The 17444-nt window shown below is 45.1% G+C and overlaps 1 protein-coding gene across 3 annotated transcripts in view; it reads right to left on the reverse strand.

The window, feature by feature from the left end:
* KLF3 (KLF transcription factor 3) overlaps positions 1–17444 on the reverse strand; it is a 33584-nt gene that overhangs the window by 11039 nt on the left and 5101 nt on the right. For 2 of the 3 annotated variants that reach the window (XM_037140362.2, XM_037140360.2), the window contains 2 exons: positions 8188–8283; positions 471–957 (listed from right to left, as the gene is read on the reverse strand). In XM_037140362.2, coding sequence (XP_036996257.1) covers positions 471–957; positions 8188–8244 — 544 coding nt within the window. In that variant the 5' untranslated portion in view covers positions 8245–8283. Of the gene's footprint in view, positions 1–470; positions 958–8187; positions 8284–13110; positions 13230–17444 lie in introns of those variants that run through there. The other variant, XM_037140361.2, reaches the window with a different exon arrangement.

A 17444-nucleotide genomic window follows, 5' to 3' on the forward strand; every position in this document is an offset into this window, starting at 1 on the left:
TTAAAGACATCAGCTCCAAAATGTTCTTCCTATGATTTTTTGATTATCTCCTGTTAACCCCAGGAGATCTTCTGCCCACGACTTGTCAATAAACAAGGTGCTTTTGTTAGCCATTAATGATCACCAAGATATAAAGGTATTTATTAAATGCCTCTTTGCAACAAGAACCATGTAGGCATTCCATGAAGCAAAATATAAAGTCAAGATTCTTGCTATCTCAAAGTTGACAATGATATAGTGAAAGTAATCATTTCACAACTTTAAACAGACGGCCTAATTTTGGGGAGCTCTTCCAGTACCCACACTTTAAGGGGGGAAATGAACCCAAAGGGAAAAGCCTTAGGTGGACTCTACACAGAGCACTCCTTTGAAGAGCCGGGCCCTCTGCTCCCGTCGATCTCGCTGGGCTGTCTGGCGAAGACACTGGCTGCACCGAGCAGAGCACAGGCTGAGTCAGTGCCGGTATTTACCTTGCATGCTACTATTTGAGTTTTCCATCTCCTCGGACAAGGACACCATGAGCGGCTGCTGGAGGTGACTGGTGTACATGAAGGGGACGGGCTGCACCACGACCGGCTGTATGACCGGCAGTATCCCCGGGCTCCGGATGCCGTGCCGGGACAGGGCAGCGGCCATCACCGGCGGCATGGACAGCGGCATGCTGAAGGGCTGCACGCCCGGGGGAGGCGGCGAGTACTTCTTCATCGGCGGGCTGGGGGATGGCATGCTCAGCCCGGGCGAGGCTCTCCGGTGCGAGGACTGGAACTTGAGCGAGGAAGGAGAATTCCCAGCCGAGGGCGGTGAGCTCCGCTTGTTCACCGTGAGGTCCACCGGCTCCATCTGCATCCCGTGCGACAGGACTTCCGGGGCCTGGAAGAACTTATCCGATAATGGCGGGGAGTAAATGACTCCATACTTGCTGGGCTTTATGGACTCCATGTAATTAGATGGGTATGACTATTGGAAAGGAAAAACAGAAACGTGGGAACAGCCACGTAAGTACATTTGCTTCTAACATGAATTACGATGAAAATACACAACAAGGCACTTTTAGTTACATGGACTATAATAAGTGCTTAGGGTTCAGATGTATGCTTGACCCTAAAAATATCACCACGAGAGAGCTGGTCTAATAAACATCAAGAACTAAGGTTAATGTGATAACCGTGTCACATGAAAAATCTCAAATTTAATTCTAAGACGATAGTCATGTGAAGTCTGAAGGCCGAGGTTGGTATCTGGTGAAGTTCTAAACCAGGTCCTAAAACAAAAGTGTTAGAGTCAGCCTTGGGGTTCACCAAGAACCAGTCAACCCAAGTAACCTTGTTGCTTTTTCTAAAGCGGTTTCTTAATTGGCAGGAAATGCCCTCTCTGGCTTTAGCATTTTATTCAGCAGCAGGGCACTGGACATTTCTCGTGATATCCTTTGTTTAATGGGAAGGAACAGCGCTGCACGGCATCACCTCTGGGCGGGCTCGACCGCCGACCAGTCCAGGCCCAGGATGTCCACAGTCCCGATTTGCCCAGGGCGGTCTTGGCTTTAGCACTCAAGTCCTACAACCTAGTGAATGCCTCAGTCTCAGGCAAACCAGGGCGGTCAGCTACCCTACCCGCCTGTGGTCTTATTCCCAGTCTGAACGAAGCTTTAGAAGATGACTTGATTTCCAAATATGTGGATGACACAGAAGAACCAGCTACTACGATATGACTCAAATCAGGCCACCTGATGCTCAAAATGACTGGGACACAATTTGAGGCCCAGTTTTCTCTTCTCTACATCTGGCCAGCCCCTCCCCCAAAACCATCAGAAGAAACCATCAAAAGCGGCTGGAAAATAAGCTAACAAGACACTGGAAGAGACTGACGAAATGATTTGTTTCCTCCCAAATCTAAGATCTGTTCTACAAATGATCTAATTTGTCTACACACCCCCCTCTCTTCTAATATAAGGATATCTTAACTCTCATCTACCAGCTTTAAATATAAATCAATCATAATAATTTCATACTCTCACTAATGTCCTTGGCCATAGAATTCACTAAAATTACTCTATTCCTTAACTAAAATTTTAAAAAAGTCTTTGTTGTAGAATGCTCTTTGAGAAATTAAATATAAACCCTTATCTTGACATGTAGGAGTTTCAGAGAAAATTTTAGTGATAACACGTCGAGTCCTCCTGGAGGAAATTACTTGTATTTTAATATTTTACAGTCAATAAGCAACACGCTGTGCCTCTCTTCCAGCTCCAAACCCCATGTTTATAATTCTGAGGCAATACTAGCTCACGATGCTACTGAGAAAACCCACCAATAGGACCTTGTAATTAAATGGTTCAAATGCACTGTTAATTTCTCAGCCTCCCCAGTCCCCTCCAGTGGCCATATAAGGCGAGTTATAGGTAATTGTGAGGCAGCAGTGGCTTTGACTGGGACTGCGACAGGGAGCACAGCCTTTCCTCTCTGGGCCTTGCTTGGTGACTCTCCACCTGGCTGTGAACCAGAATCACCTGCGCTGCTCCTACAACTCAGATGCCTGGTCCCTCCCCCAGGCCCACTGAGCGTCAGAGAATCGGAGAACAGGGGCCTTTGTCTCCGTCTGTTCGGCGGCCAGTCTCTCATCACTAAGGGGAGGTGTTTTGTTCTTCTGTCCTTTCTTTCTTTATCCATATCATCACGATCTATCTGTATGGTCTCCTAGAACAGGGAGGCCCGGAGTCTGGTGCATCTCTCTCTGAGGGTACTGAAGGCACCTCTAGACCAGGGGTGTCAAACTCATTTTCACCGGGGGGCCACATCAGCCTCGCGGTTGCCTACAAAGGACCGAAATAATTCCAGGACTGTATAAATGTAACTACGCCTTCACAGTTGAGGAGTTGAACTTACATTCTGTGCTTTGAAGGCAACTGCAAGGCTGATGTGGCCCCCAGTGAAAATGAGTTTGACGCCCCTGCTGTGTTCGGTACATGGTGAACACTCAGCGCTTTAAAATAGGTAGGCGTTTATTTAAATGCCTAAGAAATAGTAGGGATATGTTTCCTGTTAAAATAAATTCATCACGTTAACAAAAGCAATCCTATGAAAAAGGCAAGAAAAATGACCAACTAAATACTGGCACAGGGGCCATCAGGATATGGCAAAATTCCTCCTAGAAAAGGTTGTGAGGTTGAAATTAAAATCGAATTCAAGGAGGTGAGCTTCATAATGGGCCTAAACACACACTGTAGTCCTAGGACCCCTCCCTGTTTCTCATGGGAGAGGCGTGCACTTCATGGGCTTTGACCCTCCCAATCAGCGCTCCTCAAACTTCACTGCGCCCACGCACGTGCCTGGGGACCTGGTTAAACCGTGGACTCTGAATGACCAGGGAGCGGCCCACTGGGCAGAGCCCGCTTTTGCACAGCTCAGCTCTCAGTGGTAGAAATACAGAACAAACACACTAATTTTTAATATTTTAATCTGGTATACCACTTAAATACAATTTAAAGGGGGGAAGGAAGAATTTTCACTGTTGATACTGCTCAAAAACAAGGACACGAAGGATATAAAACCAGAAAATACAAACTACACAAATCGCTGTTTTTAATACCAGCTTTGAGTTATGCATGGAGAATCAAATGAAGACAAGGCTACTTCTAACTTCCTCTAGAACCAGGCACACACAGGCACCCCCCCAGGGTGTGAAGGCCCCAACAAACAGCAATATTAAGTATATTTAAATTTAAATACTGAAAGAGGCACAAGGCTCACTAACCAAAAGGACAAATTAGAAATTATGTACAATGAGGGTCTAAGGAAGTAATTAAACACAGGGGAAAGACTCCCCTGGTTCTAAGGTGTAACCTGTTTTCTATATAATTCTCTAAAGTGCAAAAGTTCTGCTACTAGATACAAAACCTTCAGGAACTGAGAGGCAGCATTAGCTGTCTCCACTCACCAAAATGTAGTTCTCCCTTATTTTGAGCCCTGTTCTTCAAAAAGCTCCCTATGACCTAGATTTTAACACCAAGTTATTGGCAGCTGAATAGGAAGCAAAATGAGGACACACAGTTATTGCTGTAACGGCTGGATTTTTCTGTCCGTGGGTGAGTTCAAGGGAAGCAGGATCTTAGAACCTGGGTGAAATGCAAATTTAATAATATCCCCAGGCTTCTTAAGCCATCCAGAAAGCCAAGTTCTCTAAACGCGATGCAGTTTTGCTGTGAGTTTGCTGGAGTGAATGAATGATGGCAGTGCCCTGGCAGTGCCCTGGAGTGACGTGGGGGGTTTCTCAGGCTCCGGGGCTCAGAGCAGGGAAACACAGGTGGGCCCAAAGCCGAGGCCGCCATTAACTCTCTCCAGTCCAACTGCCTCACAAACGGTGAAGAAACCCGGCTCCACAAACTTCAGTAGCCAATTCCCTAGCAGTGTTTATCGGAACCTTCTACAAGACACGTTTAACTCTGCGTGGCACACAGGAGCGACTTCAATCAGCCCGCAACAATCTGGTTCCCCACAGCGTGGGGCCTGTGGCAGGGTTTGCTTGGGGTGCGTACACCCTGGTAACCAGCTGCTTCTTTTCTGTTCCGGACCACTGCCCTATTCTATCTACCTACGCAACACAAATAGCAAGGCCACACTGGCCCCTAATCCACACCCGAGGCGAGCACTGATGAAGCAAAAAAGCACCTCTGGCCGCTGACGGACATCCAATGCCCCTCCATACTGCTTACTCTGGGGGCTGGAGAGGCCTGAAAACAAGGCTCTGACAAGCCCCCTACCCACCCCCCACTAGGGGTGGCGCTGGGTTTACTTTCTGAAAAAGATTTTTTTGGTTTGGATCACTTTCCAAAGCTGTCACTTTATCATCAAGTGAGAATTTCAACAGTTTCTTATTTTATTGGGAATACTTTTGGTGAGTTTTCCATTACAAGACAGTTTAAGTGGATGAAGTCTCTATTTCACTCATTAATGTGGAAAAAAAAAAAAAAAGTAAATATCCGTGACAGGGTGGCTGCGAGTCAAAGGGACCTGCATGCTCAGGGTGGGGTTCCCGGAGACGGACGGCGTGGTGCAGGTACCAACGAGCGCTCCAGTGCGTGTCCCTCTGTGCACACGGAAGCGGAAAGCTCTTTCCACCGGGCCCAGAAGAGCCGTGAAAAGTCTGCTGGAACAGAGCAGAGGAACTGATGATTAAGCACCTCTCAATCTGTGAGAAGTCTGTTGGATAATATTTTTCATTATAAAAAAGAAAGGAATGCACTTTCTTCAAAAATAATCTTTTAGAAATAGAATAAGGCCCTGGCTGGTGTGGCTCAGTGGACTGAGCACCGGCCTGCGAACCAAAGGGTCACCGGTTCGATTCCCAGTCAGGGCACACACATGCCTGGGTTGCAGGCCAGGTCCTGGCTGGGGTGTGTGAGGAGCAACAGGTCGATGAATGTCTCACACAGTGATGTTTCTCTCCCTCTCTTTCTCCTTCCCAGGTCTCTAAAAATAAGTAAATAAAACCTTAAAAATAAAATAAAAAAGAAATAGAATAAGAAACGGTACGTTTTAAAAATTATTTTCTTTTTCACCTCCCGAGTTAAATTCTTTAATTTTTCATCTGTCTTTGAAAATGTATGGGTAAAAGTAATTCCTTTACATGTAACTTTTATATTCGCAAGCTATCGTAGTTTACAAATACAGTCTCCAATTTTACAAATTAAAAAAAATAAAATAAAATGAAGGCACAGAGAGCTGCCGGTGGCTTTGCCGACACCGCAGTGAGAGTAAGAAGCACACGCCCGGGTGCAGAGCTGAGCAGGCCGGGGCCACTCTGCTCCCTGGTTCCTGCGAATTTTAACAAGACACGTGAGGACTCACCATTCCCCTCAAAGCACAGGAAGGCACAAAGGCCTGTAATTGGGAAAGAAATGACTTTTCCTCACTTTCTCTAAATTACAGCAAAACACCAAAGAGGCACAGTGCTTCTGCCTTGCTCTTGTTTTAACAAAGATGGGGGAGTGGGGAGGGAAGAGAGGTCACTGTGAGATATTTTTATTCTTATGTGGAATTAGAACAAAAATACTCTTTTAAATCATCTATACGTCAGTATAGAACTCTTAGAACTCTGACGTGAACAGGCGAAGACTCCAACCTTCAGAACAAAGATGGAATTAAAAAGAAATAAGGAATCAAATGAGAAATTACAATAGGTTTATAATACACTCCACCCATGAAGGCAGGAAAAAGGAAATTTAAAAGTAAAAACAAAAGCTTATTTAATTTTGTTAAGAAAATAATCATCACACCCTACTCTCCCAATTTCTTAGTTAACTGAGGTTTCACTGAAGTAAAGGGAAAGTTTGTTGAGAACACTGACACTCGTTTTGGTGAAACAATCTAATAAATTCTATAAGCATTAGCTGAAGTTGAAAATTCAAGCAGGGAGGAGGAAAAGACTATTATTACCTGCAAAAAGTACTCCTATATGTTCGATGTATTAATGTCAGTCACAGCATTACAAGCATAACTGTCACTTCAAATGCAATACACTTCCTTCTTTTTAGTTAAGAGCATTTCCTTGTATTCTAACTTAGCCACGTGGGTTTCCATTTTTAGCTTTAAATTAGGCTCTTGAGCCTCCTATTTTCATGCGTGATTAAAAGCACTGGAAGTACACTGAATAGTCAAATGCAAGGTTGATGGTTCTGCATCATTTATAGAACTAATCATAATCTCCAGTACCCAAAACCTATTCATAGTTCAAGGATATAATTAATGGAGAAATTTTAAACCTTAATTTTCCTCCAACATGATCATTCCATAGTTGGGGGAGAGCGGCTGACAAACCCTCAATGACAGCAGCAAATAGCATCAGAAGTCCATTCGCTTTTTCGATCAATAAAACTCTCATCGCTCAGTTATTATATTCAGATATGCGGTTACCCAGTTATAATGCTGGGATGTAAATGTTTTTTTCCGTAAAGCTACTCTGACAACTTCTCACTGCACACAGTGAGAAACACTTCACTGGCTTAGTAATATCCATGGCAACTCAGTTCCAATAGAGTGACCCCCGTGTCTTGTATAATGGTTTTGGCAGGAACCTCTACAGCCAATGCATGAGGATGATCTAATTTTGCAAGCGTGTCATTACCAACCTTCTCATGTTCAACTCAAGCCAAGTTTTTCGCCTTGTGAATATTTTCCAAGCCCGGGGAAGAAAAGAGCGAGATGGAGTGAGCACTGCCTTGTTATTTCATGTTCACTAAACCAGATCCCCTCTCGTCTAAACCGCTCCCTGTTGGCAGTGGGACACACCGGTCCGCTGTCCCCCATGTCCCAACTCCACAGCACCAGTGTGGTACCTCTGTAAACACCTAGACTACTCACTTGTCTCCTAGTGGCCAGCGAGCATCTACGGGGGCCTGGCCCGCAGAGGGGCCAGCTCAGCACTAGCTGTTGAAAAGGCAGTGAACACAATCCCCACCCTGTTCCCCGTGAAGTGAGATTCCTCCTCGCCACCAAGTCCGCTCTCACCGTCTTCTCCTCGGTCATCTCCCACGGTCCTAGCTCCACAGAGCTGTTGTCATCGTTTTTTAAGCAAATCGTTTTATTCCTAGTAGATTTACTTTTACACGAAACTATTCTAGATACTTAGTGGTGAACTTAAGTGAAGAAAAAAAGTCTCTAAGTCATCATGTCCTTGATACAGATTTCTGGTAGGTACACATTTGGAAATTTCTTCCTAATTATGATACACACCACATACAGGTTAAAAAAAAAAAACACCTGTCCCTGGGTGCACATTCATGTAAAAAACAAACAAACAAACAAACAAAAATCAGTTTAGCTTAAGTTTGTTTTTTTTTGGGGGGGGGCAACACCAATAATTCTGAGAGTTCAAACTAAGGTAACTGAAGAGTTTTACACACCTGCTTCTGTGGTGACAAGATGTGCGGTGGCCCAAGTTCTGTGCTGATTGCACCTGGAGGGGTACGGAGTGTGAGGTGTGGGGCGCAGGCCTACGGAAGCTGGGTCCCATTTATTAAAGGACACACAGTTGCTGGTAAGGTATATTACCTTCCCTGACTACTGAGGACTTTGACAAATTTGCCTGTCCAATGCCTGTTGAGTGATGAGTAACTTTAAGGAATAACACGACATATGATATGTTATTACCGCTTGGAATAGATAAGAAAATGTTCGATTCTGGGAAACTTACCACCGAGACAGGGTCCATGGCCTCTTGCTTGACAGGCACTGGGTCGAACATGAGCATTCTTCTAGGTGAGCTTTCTAGGGTGCTCTGGTGTTTGGCCTAGAAAACAAAACAAGGTGTCCATCTAAACTCCAAGGTTACTTTAGGTGTCAACTCATAAAATATAGTGTTCCTCACTCCCCTTCTCTGAGTCCTTCCTCTCCCCTGCCCCCAGAATGGCTGGAAATTGTTTCCCTTACCTATGAACGATGCCATTTTGTATAATTAAAACCAGACTCCACAGTCATGGCCTGGTGAGAGCCAACTGGCATTCCTAACTCACACACAGAAACCCTCGTGGCCCCGGAACAGCACCCGCAGCTCCTTCCGAGCAGCAGCGCCACTCAGCAGAAGTTCACACTGCACACGGATGTTAAATGCTTCTCCTTACAGAAAAATCCGGGGGGAAAGGGAGAAAAGCAAAAAGAAAGCCTAGAACCAACCATCATTAATCTTCATTTATACCTGTCTAAACTTTTAAAATAATTATTTCCTGGGGGGGGGGAATGGGAGGGAGGGAGGAGACCGGGTGGGGGGGTGGGGTGGGATGGGAGAAATAGATTTAAAAAAAAATGTACTTGAAAAGTAACTAAATAAAATTTAATATTAAAAAAATAAATAAAATAAATAAAATAATTATTTCCATCGATAAAATAGGGCCTGTTTCCCAAAATTTCCATCAGCAATGTCTATTATCACTTAAAAAGCAAACCAAAAAAACCTCTACCGATATGCAAGTATCAGCATGGCAAGCTATTTTTATTCTAAATTAATTTAATTACTGAACAAAATTCTCATCTCTATTTACCATTTATGTTTCTTTTAAGAAATGCCTATTCAAGTCTAGCTCTGCCCCCCACCCCATGTCTTATTGTTTTCTGAGTACTTTTTATATATGAGGAGTATTAGTTTGCATTCACTCCCATTCTATTACATTTCTCATTAGGAAACCAGCCATTTAGCTGGATGCATCTTGATCTTGTTTGGTCTCTCTCGTCTCTGCTTCCACTGTTCTGCCCACGCTCTCCACACATTTTCCTCTCTGTTCTATACTAGACCACTTCCAGCACTAGCCTGCATAAAGCCAACTGCTTCCTTACAGGACAAAACATCCCATCTGCTCGATATTCAGCTGCATTTTCCATGTGATGGACTCACTGCCCAGCCACGCCACTCAGATCTCCAACAACCTGCCTTGAGCACTTACTATCCAAATCTGACTTTGGTGATCATTGCTTTGGTTAGGCAAGGCCTTTATAGGGCACTTTGGTTGGGGTGGGAAAGTGAACAAGTTCTAGATTGAGCTGTATCTGAAAAAGCTGTACAAGTCCCTGGTTCTAGACTACTGCCTGTAATTCAGTAGGAAAACTGCGCTTCCCTACCCCACCTCCGAGACATCAATCCTGTAGTTTGTTCTGTCCACACTCTGTGCTTACACTAAGAGATCTTCATGTACAATTATACAAGTGATACCGTGTAGTTCTGGGTCTCATGACAACACGTGACTATCACCATTAACTAGCAGCATAAGGCCCTGTCTTGAAACTTCTATTTTCCTACATCACAGGATGTGTTATATATAACTGTGAGCACAATCTGATACCAGTGTGCTCAAATCCACGGCGGTGCCACCCTCTTCTGTACCCCAGCAAGGATAAACGCCAACAATCAGTGAAAAATGGATGATTTCATTATGAAGCATGAAAACCTCTTTTGTGCCCTGAGATCTATTAACCAGTTCCCAGCCCAGCAGTTGTACAGATGGATATGGTTCTAAAAATTGCTGTCCGGTGCCCTAGAGTGGACCCTAAACAGAAGACGTGAGATGTGCTTATTTCAATGAGGTCTGAGAATTCAGCAGCCCTGACTCCCTGCTGGCCACCCCTCCCCCACGCCTTTGAAATGGAATTAACTCTTACAGATCCACCTACCCCACTGACAGTGCCCTGATGCAAACACTTCTAAATAAAAGCACTCATATTCTCAGGTGTTTAAGGAAAGAGCCCAGCTCTGGAGACTCCAGAATGGCATCCCAGACCTGCCGAGGGGCAGCTCTTTTCTCATGTAAAGTGAGATGACACCTCTTTTATCTACTTCCTAGAATCTTTAAGCACAATGTTTTAGAAAGATAAAATTAGAATGAAAAAACGAACAACAAAAAAGCTTTTTCGCCCTGTAAATAGTTTATAACAACAGATATGAACATAACTTTTGGATATACATGCCATATACACAGCGCTAAACTTGGTGGCTCCAGCTCCTGGAGCAATGTCAGGGATTTGCCTCTTTGCTAACAAGACCTAGCCTTACCGCCACTCTTGAAGATTAAAGTCAGTTTAAAAGCTAACAGCTATCTGTGTCTGCTATCCGATCTCATCTAGTGTGTTGTCACTCGACAACGGTACCATCGAGATAGCTTCCTGGCATCTCCTCACCTCCCCACGCACCCTTTACCACCAGGAAGCAGCACGGTGGGATTAAGGTGATCGGCTCCAGAGTTCATTTTGGTTCAAATGCTAATGTCACCATTTAGCTCATAAAGGCTTCGATGAATTTCCCTAATGATCACTGAATTCACTTAGAAATGAATTACACATTAAGCTGCTATTTCTTTTATCATTTTAAGACCTTAAATTACTTTTCATTCTGTAATTGTTATGTCTTACCTAAATTTAAGGAAATTGGACAATAAAAAAAGTCTGTGCAAAATTCAAAGTGTCACTAGGAACAGAATCAAATTCACACACCTGATGGCATGTAGTTTCCAACCTGGTAGCTTCTGCAATGATTGGTGATAACTTTTGGTGACAGCCACAGGGTAAGGAACAAAACAAAGGACAAGCAAAGAAAATGACAGACCATAATCTGTTACCAAGAGTGCCTTGGGAAGGGGGGTGGGGGCAGGACAGTTTTATACACGGATGCCAGTTTTTAAATGAATTCTACAACACAAACTTTCAGTAAAAAACATGCAAAGGAAGCAAAGCTAGACAGGAACCAAATTTAGGATGAGAATCAACATATTATCACAAACTGCGCTTTTTAAAAATTTATTAAAAAAACTTGTATACTCTCTACCTCCTGTGCTGATCTCTGAACAGACTGCTGTTGCCACTAATTTGGACTGTGTCTGGGTCCAGAAAGAGTGGCTGCACTGTCTCCACAGTGCCTGCTGTATAAATGTGAAGTAACTGAAGCCCTGGAAGAAACAGGGTCTCTTAAGTTAGTGGCTTCAGTTCTCCAGGAGCAACTCGGTTCTCTGGGGACGTTACCATCATTTTCAAGGAATGCTAAAAACTGCAGATGCCTTAGAAAAGGTTCCACAACACTGACAGCAATCTTCAGCGCAACCGGTAGGTGGCGCTCTACATATAGGTATTAGATGGTAGGACCCAGACAGTAAATGAGTTTGCCAACGTCAGGGTCTTTAAACCTAGTGGGTTTTAGGCAGGCTCAGGAATTCTGTTAATCATTTTATGTGGGTACCACAGACACGAGAAGGCCCCAAATGTGGTTCTGCTTTTTCTTACAACTATTTTCCAATCATAAACACATTTACATCTTACTTGTATGTAGTCTACAAGACATCTATTTGAAACTAAGCAATTCCAAGACAACAAAACTGCATTTAAAAGAGAAAAAAGGCACGCGGGCAGAAGAGGAGGGCTGGATGTTTGCAAAACTGGTTTTAAAAAACCTCTAAGTTATTAAGGTGTTTGAAAGCAAAAACATAGAAGCCATCACTGCCAAAATAACTTTCCGTAACTGGAGCAAATGTCACCCTTCCCAACTATGTTATTTTGCTGGGAAGGGCCAAGACAGCTGGATTTTCCTCCGAAAGGAAGAAGCACATTTCCCTTCACACTCTCTCCACTCATACTTCTGACTTTTCAGATGTTGAAATAAGGGCCAGATTTTTGCCAGGATGGAAAACTGTGTGATTATGTATTAAAAAGCTTCAGAGAGTGAATCATGCCCATGAAGTTTCAAAAGTAGCACAGCTGCCTGTCACCACCCCCTTCGGTCCTCCATGCTTTAGGGGAGTACAGATGTGCTCCAGAGCTTGGGAAGGCACGCAGCCCTTCATGTTAGGAGGTTGTGATTTACCAAATCTCCTTTGATAGTGGCTTGTTTTTAAGCTGGAGCATGTTTATTATAAAAACAACTTCATAAACGGCTGCCCCTTCCTTTGCAGGGGTCGCGGGAGGGAGAATATGAATGTGAAGAGCATGTGTGTCTGAAGCCAAGTTTCTCGGTGACACAGCAGGATTTGCTTCGGACCGGCTTGCCTCTCAACTCCTTTCTTATACCTTTTCCTCCAGATCTTTATTTCTTTACTTATATCCTCAAAGGGTTCCTGTGTTATCCGGCCTGACCTGACCCCAACGCTCCAAATCACCTGCCTCCCTCAAAGCAAATGTTTCCTAGCTGACCTCAGCCAAGTGTAAGGCGAAAAACAGTAGGACCAAACCAACACACACCATCTGTAAGTGCCCCCCCAGCTTTTAACTTTCCCAAGTGTTTGGATGTTAAAGGGGGAAGCATGAGACCTCCCTCTACTCTTTACTCCCAAAAGAACTTCAGGGAAAAAGAAAAAAAAAAGGAAAAAAAAACAACAACAAAAAACCCAACCTGGGGTGTGTGTGTGTGTAATTCTTGGCCAGAAAGAGGACCAGGACAGGCAGGCAACATCCCTGTAGCTAAACTTCCTTTCCAAAGAAACTTTTCTTTCTTCACTTCTGTACCCAAACTCTTCAAGCTTCCCAGGAGCTGAATGTTTAATGGCAGTTGCTCTGGCCAGAACTACAAGGGGCCAGGCAACAGATGGAAGTCGGCATTTGAAGTTGAAGAAGGCTCTTTTCAGAGCAGCCGAATGCTGGCACCCACCTGGAAATGCGTCCCGTTTTCGTATCTCTTGATGATTTTCACCTACCTCGGACTGTCCATTGGAAAGAAAAAAAATCCACAGGGTATTTCTAAGTCTTTGACCCTCACAAATTAGTTATTTTGTATTAAACTGTTTTGTAAATGGGTAAGAAGTTAATTATTTAGTTTCAGATTAAATATAATGATCCAGTGAGCAAACAAACCGCCCTCTCTCCTCTCCCGGCTAACAAGCCACCCAATTTTACTTTCCTGCCCCCACCCATCTGCTCCACCCTATGGAGAGTTGCCAAGGCAAGTCCAACTTGTCCAAACAGGACATGGCTCCAGATAAGACTCTGCCCACACCCTGTACTTCGGAAAGACCAAGTGAAGCAATTGATTTTGCATGTAAATAAGGACAGGTGCAAAGGTAACAACCCAGCAGAATCCCTACACTTTTGCAGAAGGAAGCCCAGCAAAGCAGGGGTGGGGGGGGGGGTGGGAAAACCCAACCCATACCCAGAAGGTAAACTCTCAAGTTCACAGCCACCTGGTTAGTAACATTCCATACCTTTCTTAAAGAAATTTTAGCAAACTGTAATCATTTTCCCTACTAAGTTACACACTTGTTTTCCTGCTTTAGGCTGAAAATTTTGAATTTCAGTTTTGAGGGCAAGCAACCTAAGATCAACTGAAAAATCCCCATGATGCCTAACCCTGCTGTGTACATATCTTACAAGGCCTGCCTAAGCCCTGGCAATTCTCTTCTGTGGGGTGTTATATAATCAAAGCCAGAAGGGCTGTGTGAGGCCGGGCTGCCTCTCCACTGGTGCCCTATCACTGGAGACCCACCCCACTCCACCCTAAGGGGCCTCCGCCCGTGGGGCCCCACCCTGGAGGGAGTGGGAGGCTGGGAGGGACCAATTGGCTCCCGTCAGCAGCCAGTTCCTGGAAACTCTGGCCTCAGCGGTGATGGCTGGAGCCTTAAAAATAACCCTCAAGAATCGCCAGGGTGGTGGTGAACTCACTGGGCTCCTGAGGATTCTCCATTAAAACTTTATCTTATAGCACCCCGGACCCTTTAGATGTGAACCATGAGCTAATACTGCCCTCTCCCTTCAAAAGCAAACAAAAAGGAAACAAATGCACTTGAACCACTGCTATGTAAGAGAATTAATTCAACATGTCCCAGATCCAAACCCTCCTCCTTGCTCCTGCCTCACCACGGCTGCCTGCCAGGCTGCCCCCCACCTCCCATTCGCCTTATTTTCTGGTCATCCGCCATGGAGACCTTTTCAGCCTCCTTCCCCAACTTTTCTTTCCATTTCTGCTCTTGCCATCCAGGGCCAGGCCCCCTTGGCGCCTCAAGACTCTGTTGCAGGGTTTTCCTCCTCTGGCCACCCCACCCCAGTCCTAGGCCCCGCCAATCTATCCTGGTCCCCTCGACATCTATACTTCTCAAAGCCCTCTTCTAATCCAGCCTTTCCTAAGCTCACAAACCTTCCTCCCTCCAACAAGATCCCCAGGGTTTCAGGCACCCCGCCACTAACCAGCTGCCCCCTGCTCCAACAAGCGCCCTTCTTGCTAGGTGCCCTGCCCCCCACCCCCAATGCCTTTGTTCATTTTTGGTCCCGATGCTGGGCAACCGGTGAGGAATGCCCCCTCCCCTTCCGGCTTATCTAAATCCTCCTAATTCTTCAAAGACCAGCTCAAGGCCCTCCCCACTCTGTGCAGCAGGCTGATTGTGCCCTGCTAGTTCTGAAGCGGCCTCCTTACCTAGATAGGCCGGGCCTTTTAACTCGCCAAAGGTTTGTCTCAGCCCAGCACCTGAGCACCTGAAGGACAGGAGTGCGTTATTCCCCCTCCCCACTCCCTAAAGGAGATCAGGCCTGTTCACTAAATGACATTTTTGGAGCCAGGCAGAAGCAGCTTATAAATATAAGAGAATTTAGTCCATGGTAGGAGTTACACAGTCATTTCCCATTCCCTTTGAATGCACTTGAAATCTTCCTTAAATAATTAATGGAGGTAAAGGGGATCTAACCCTGAAGGAAAACTAAACTCCTCTTAAAAAAAAAAAAAAAAAGTTAGGTTTTCTCTAACCTTAACCTTGCATGTTAGGGGTCCTCCAGAGACTTTATCAGTGTTATCTTCAAAGAATTTTTTATTACCTACCCAGAAAGATCTTCTGAAGGTCTCTATCTTGTTTTATAGCCTAAAATAGAAGAGACAGAGAGAGACAGAGAGAGAGAAAAGCAGCAACTGCATGAGGAAAGAGGGAGGGAGGGTATGTGCTTAACAAAAAGAACACTCTTTTTAAAAGGATACTCCTCTTGATCAAGGAAAGCCAGGAGATTCCTGTTGCTCCTTACAACCTTTACAACTGCCAGTCTCTAGGAGCTGTTCTTTACATGAACTGTGTCATTTAAAGCCCATGAAGTCAGTACTACCTTCCTATTTTACTGATGAGAACACTAGAACAGAGAGACAAAGTCATCTGCCCAAGATCACACAGCTGCTAAACTGTAGAGCAGAGATTTGAACTCAAAGTAGTCTGACTTCAGGCTGGTGGACTTGGCCCCCCCTCCACTGCCTCCCCGGGGCAGAGGGCATCACCACACCACAAACAGCCATAGTGGGGTAGCAATTTCTGTGAGCGTTCTGTGCAACTTGGGGGCTGTATTTCCAGTAGCTGCGATTTCAGCCCCTCCTAACTGGCCCCTGATGCCTACCTTCTCTCTCGGAGTGCATGCTTGGACACAAGATCAAAAGACATTCTGAAGGCCCCAAATTAGGCCATTATTCTTCCTAGCCAACACACCTGCAACTGGTCCATAAAACTGCTGAGAAAAATTGGCAGCTCGACTCAAGTAAATACGGAAATCCACATAATAACTGTACAAAGGTGGAAGGGTCAGGTCCTCATCCCCATTTTAGAAATGAGGAAATGGAGGAACAGAGGTGACAGGAGGCGCCCCGATTCGCAGAGCTGGTTGGAGCTGCAGCCAAGAACACAAGTGTGCCTGCCTGCTGACCAGGGCTCTTTCTGTTCTGCTTCGGTCTGCACAGCGGCCCCACAGCGGCCGAGTCAAACCGGCTCACACTCGGGTCCCTACCTGGGACAGAGGGTGTGAGGCCGGTGCAGTGCCACACTGGCCATGCCAGGCAGGGCCAGGGGGTGGTTCCAGTGGGCAATTAAGATTTCAAAATGCCCTTTCAGGTTAGAGCTCTCTGGACCCGCTCCATCCTGTGGCACAACAAAGAAGAAGAAGGGCCACACATAATTTGAGATTAGCTCTAATGAGTAGGTACTCAGTGAATACTTGTGGGGGGGGGGTAATAAATGAATGGATGTCAGTCTATACTTCTCATATGGGAGGATAAAATGAAGGGCAAGAGCCTCAGAATGACCTTCTTTCCACCAAGTGTGCACATGCAGAATTTGCCTGGAGGGCGGGTGGGGGAGGGGGGTGTGGCGAAAGAGGAGGCAGTGAAACTGGCTTGAAAAATCATCTTTTAAGACCTAAGACATAAAGTAAACGTGAAAACTTCTGGAGGCTCTGGAGAGATACTCCCTTGTTTGGAGAACTAAGCGGAACAGGAACTTGAACTGACTAACGTAAGTAGTTTTAGGGTGCGACACTTTGCACCAGGGGGTAGCACACAGGAACAGATAAAGGAGTGGGTTTCAGTGATGAGGCTCAAAGAACAGCAGTTGGTAGGAGGAGGAGCATATGGGCCAAAGGAGAAAAACCCACACCCGATTCACGGGTTGTTCTTCAGGGGAGAGGCGCTGGCCTCCGAGGGTCCATCTGATCTCCTATGTCTGGATTTGGCCAAACTCCACTGATCTGGGTTGAGACTAGCTCCAGGCCATCCCTGGAGATTCTCAGGCCTGCCAGAGATTGTTAACCTTCTTGAGCATGTCTCAGGCTAATCTGAGTTCTTCAGGGTCCTCCTGGAAGGGGGCAGCCTCAGGAAACACCCCCTTCATGGAAATTAGGGTAAGACCCGTCCCGGAGGTTCCAAGGGATACATTAGCCACTGAACTTGCCACATTGTGTCTCCAGCTCCCCTAATAATTAGATGGGGGAAATGATAATGTATTCAGCCTGCCAACACAATGGAGTGAGTTTCAAAAAGCTCCAGGAACCTGTTTTGCTAGAGAAAGAACTTTACTATTAAACACTCTGAGGGATACAAAATACACTGATAATTTTTAAATGTTCCACTGAACTATGGTGACCTTCCAGAAAAAAAGCAGAGAGCTAGTTAAGACTATATATATCTATATCTATATCTATATATCTCTCTATATATATCGTCTTATATACCCATATATATATGGGGTTTTT

The sequence above is a fragment of the Artibeus jamaicensis genome, unplaced genomic scaffold (genome assembly GCF_021234435.1).
Source record: "Artibeus jamaicensis isolate MK-2021 breed Jamaican fruit bat unplaced genomic scaffold, CSHL_Jam_final contig_76, whole genome shotgun sequence".
NCBI classification, from domain to species: domain Eukaryota; kingdom Metazoa; phylum Chordata; class Mammalia; order Chiroptera; family Phyllostomidae; genus Artibeus; species Artibeus jamaicensis.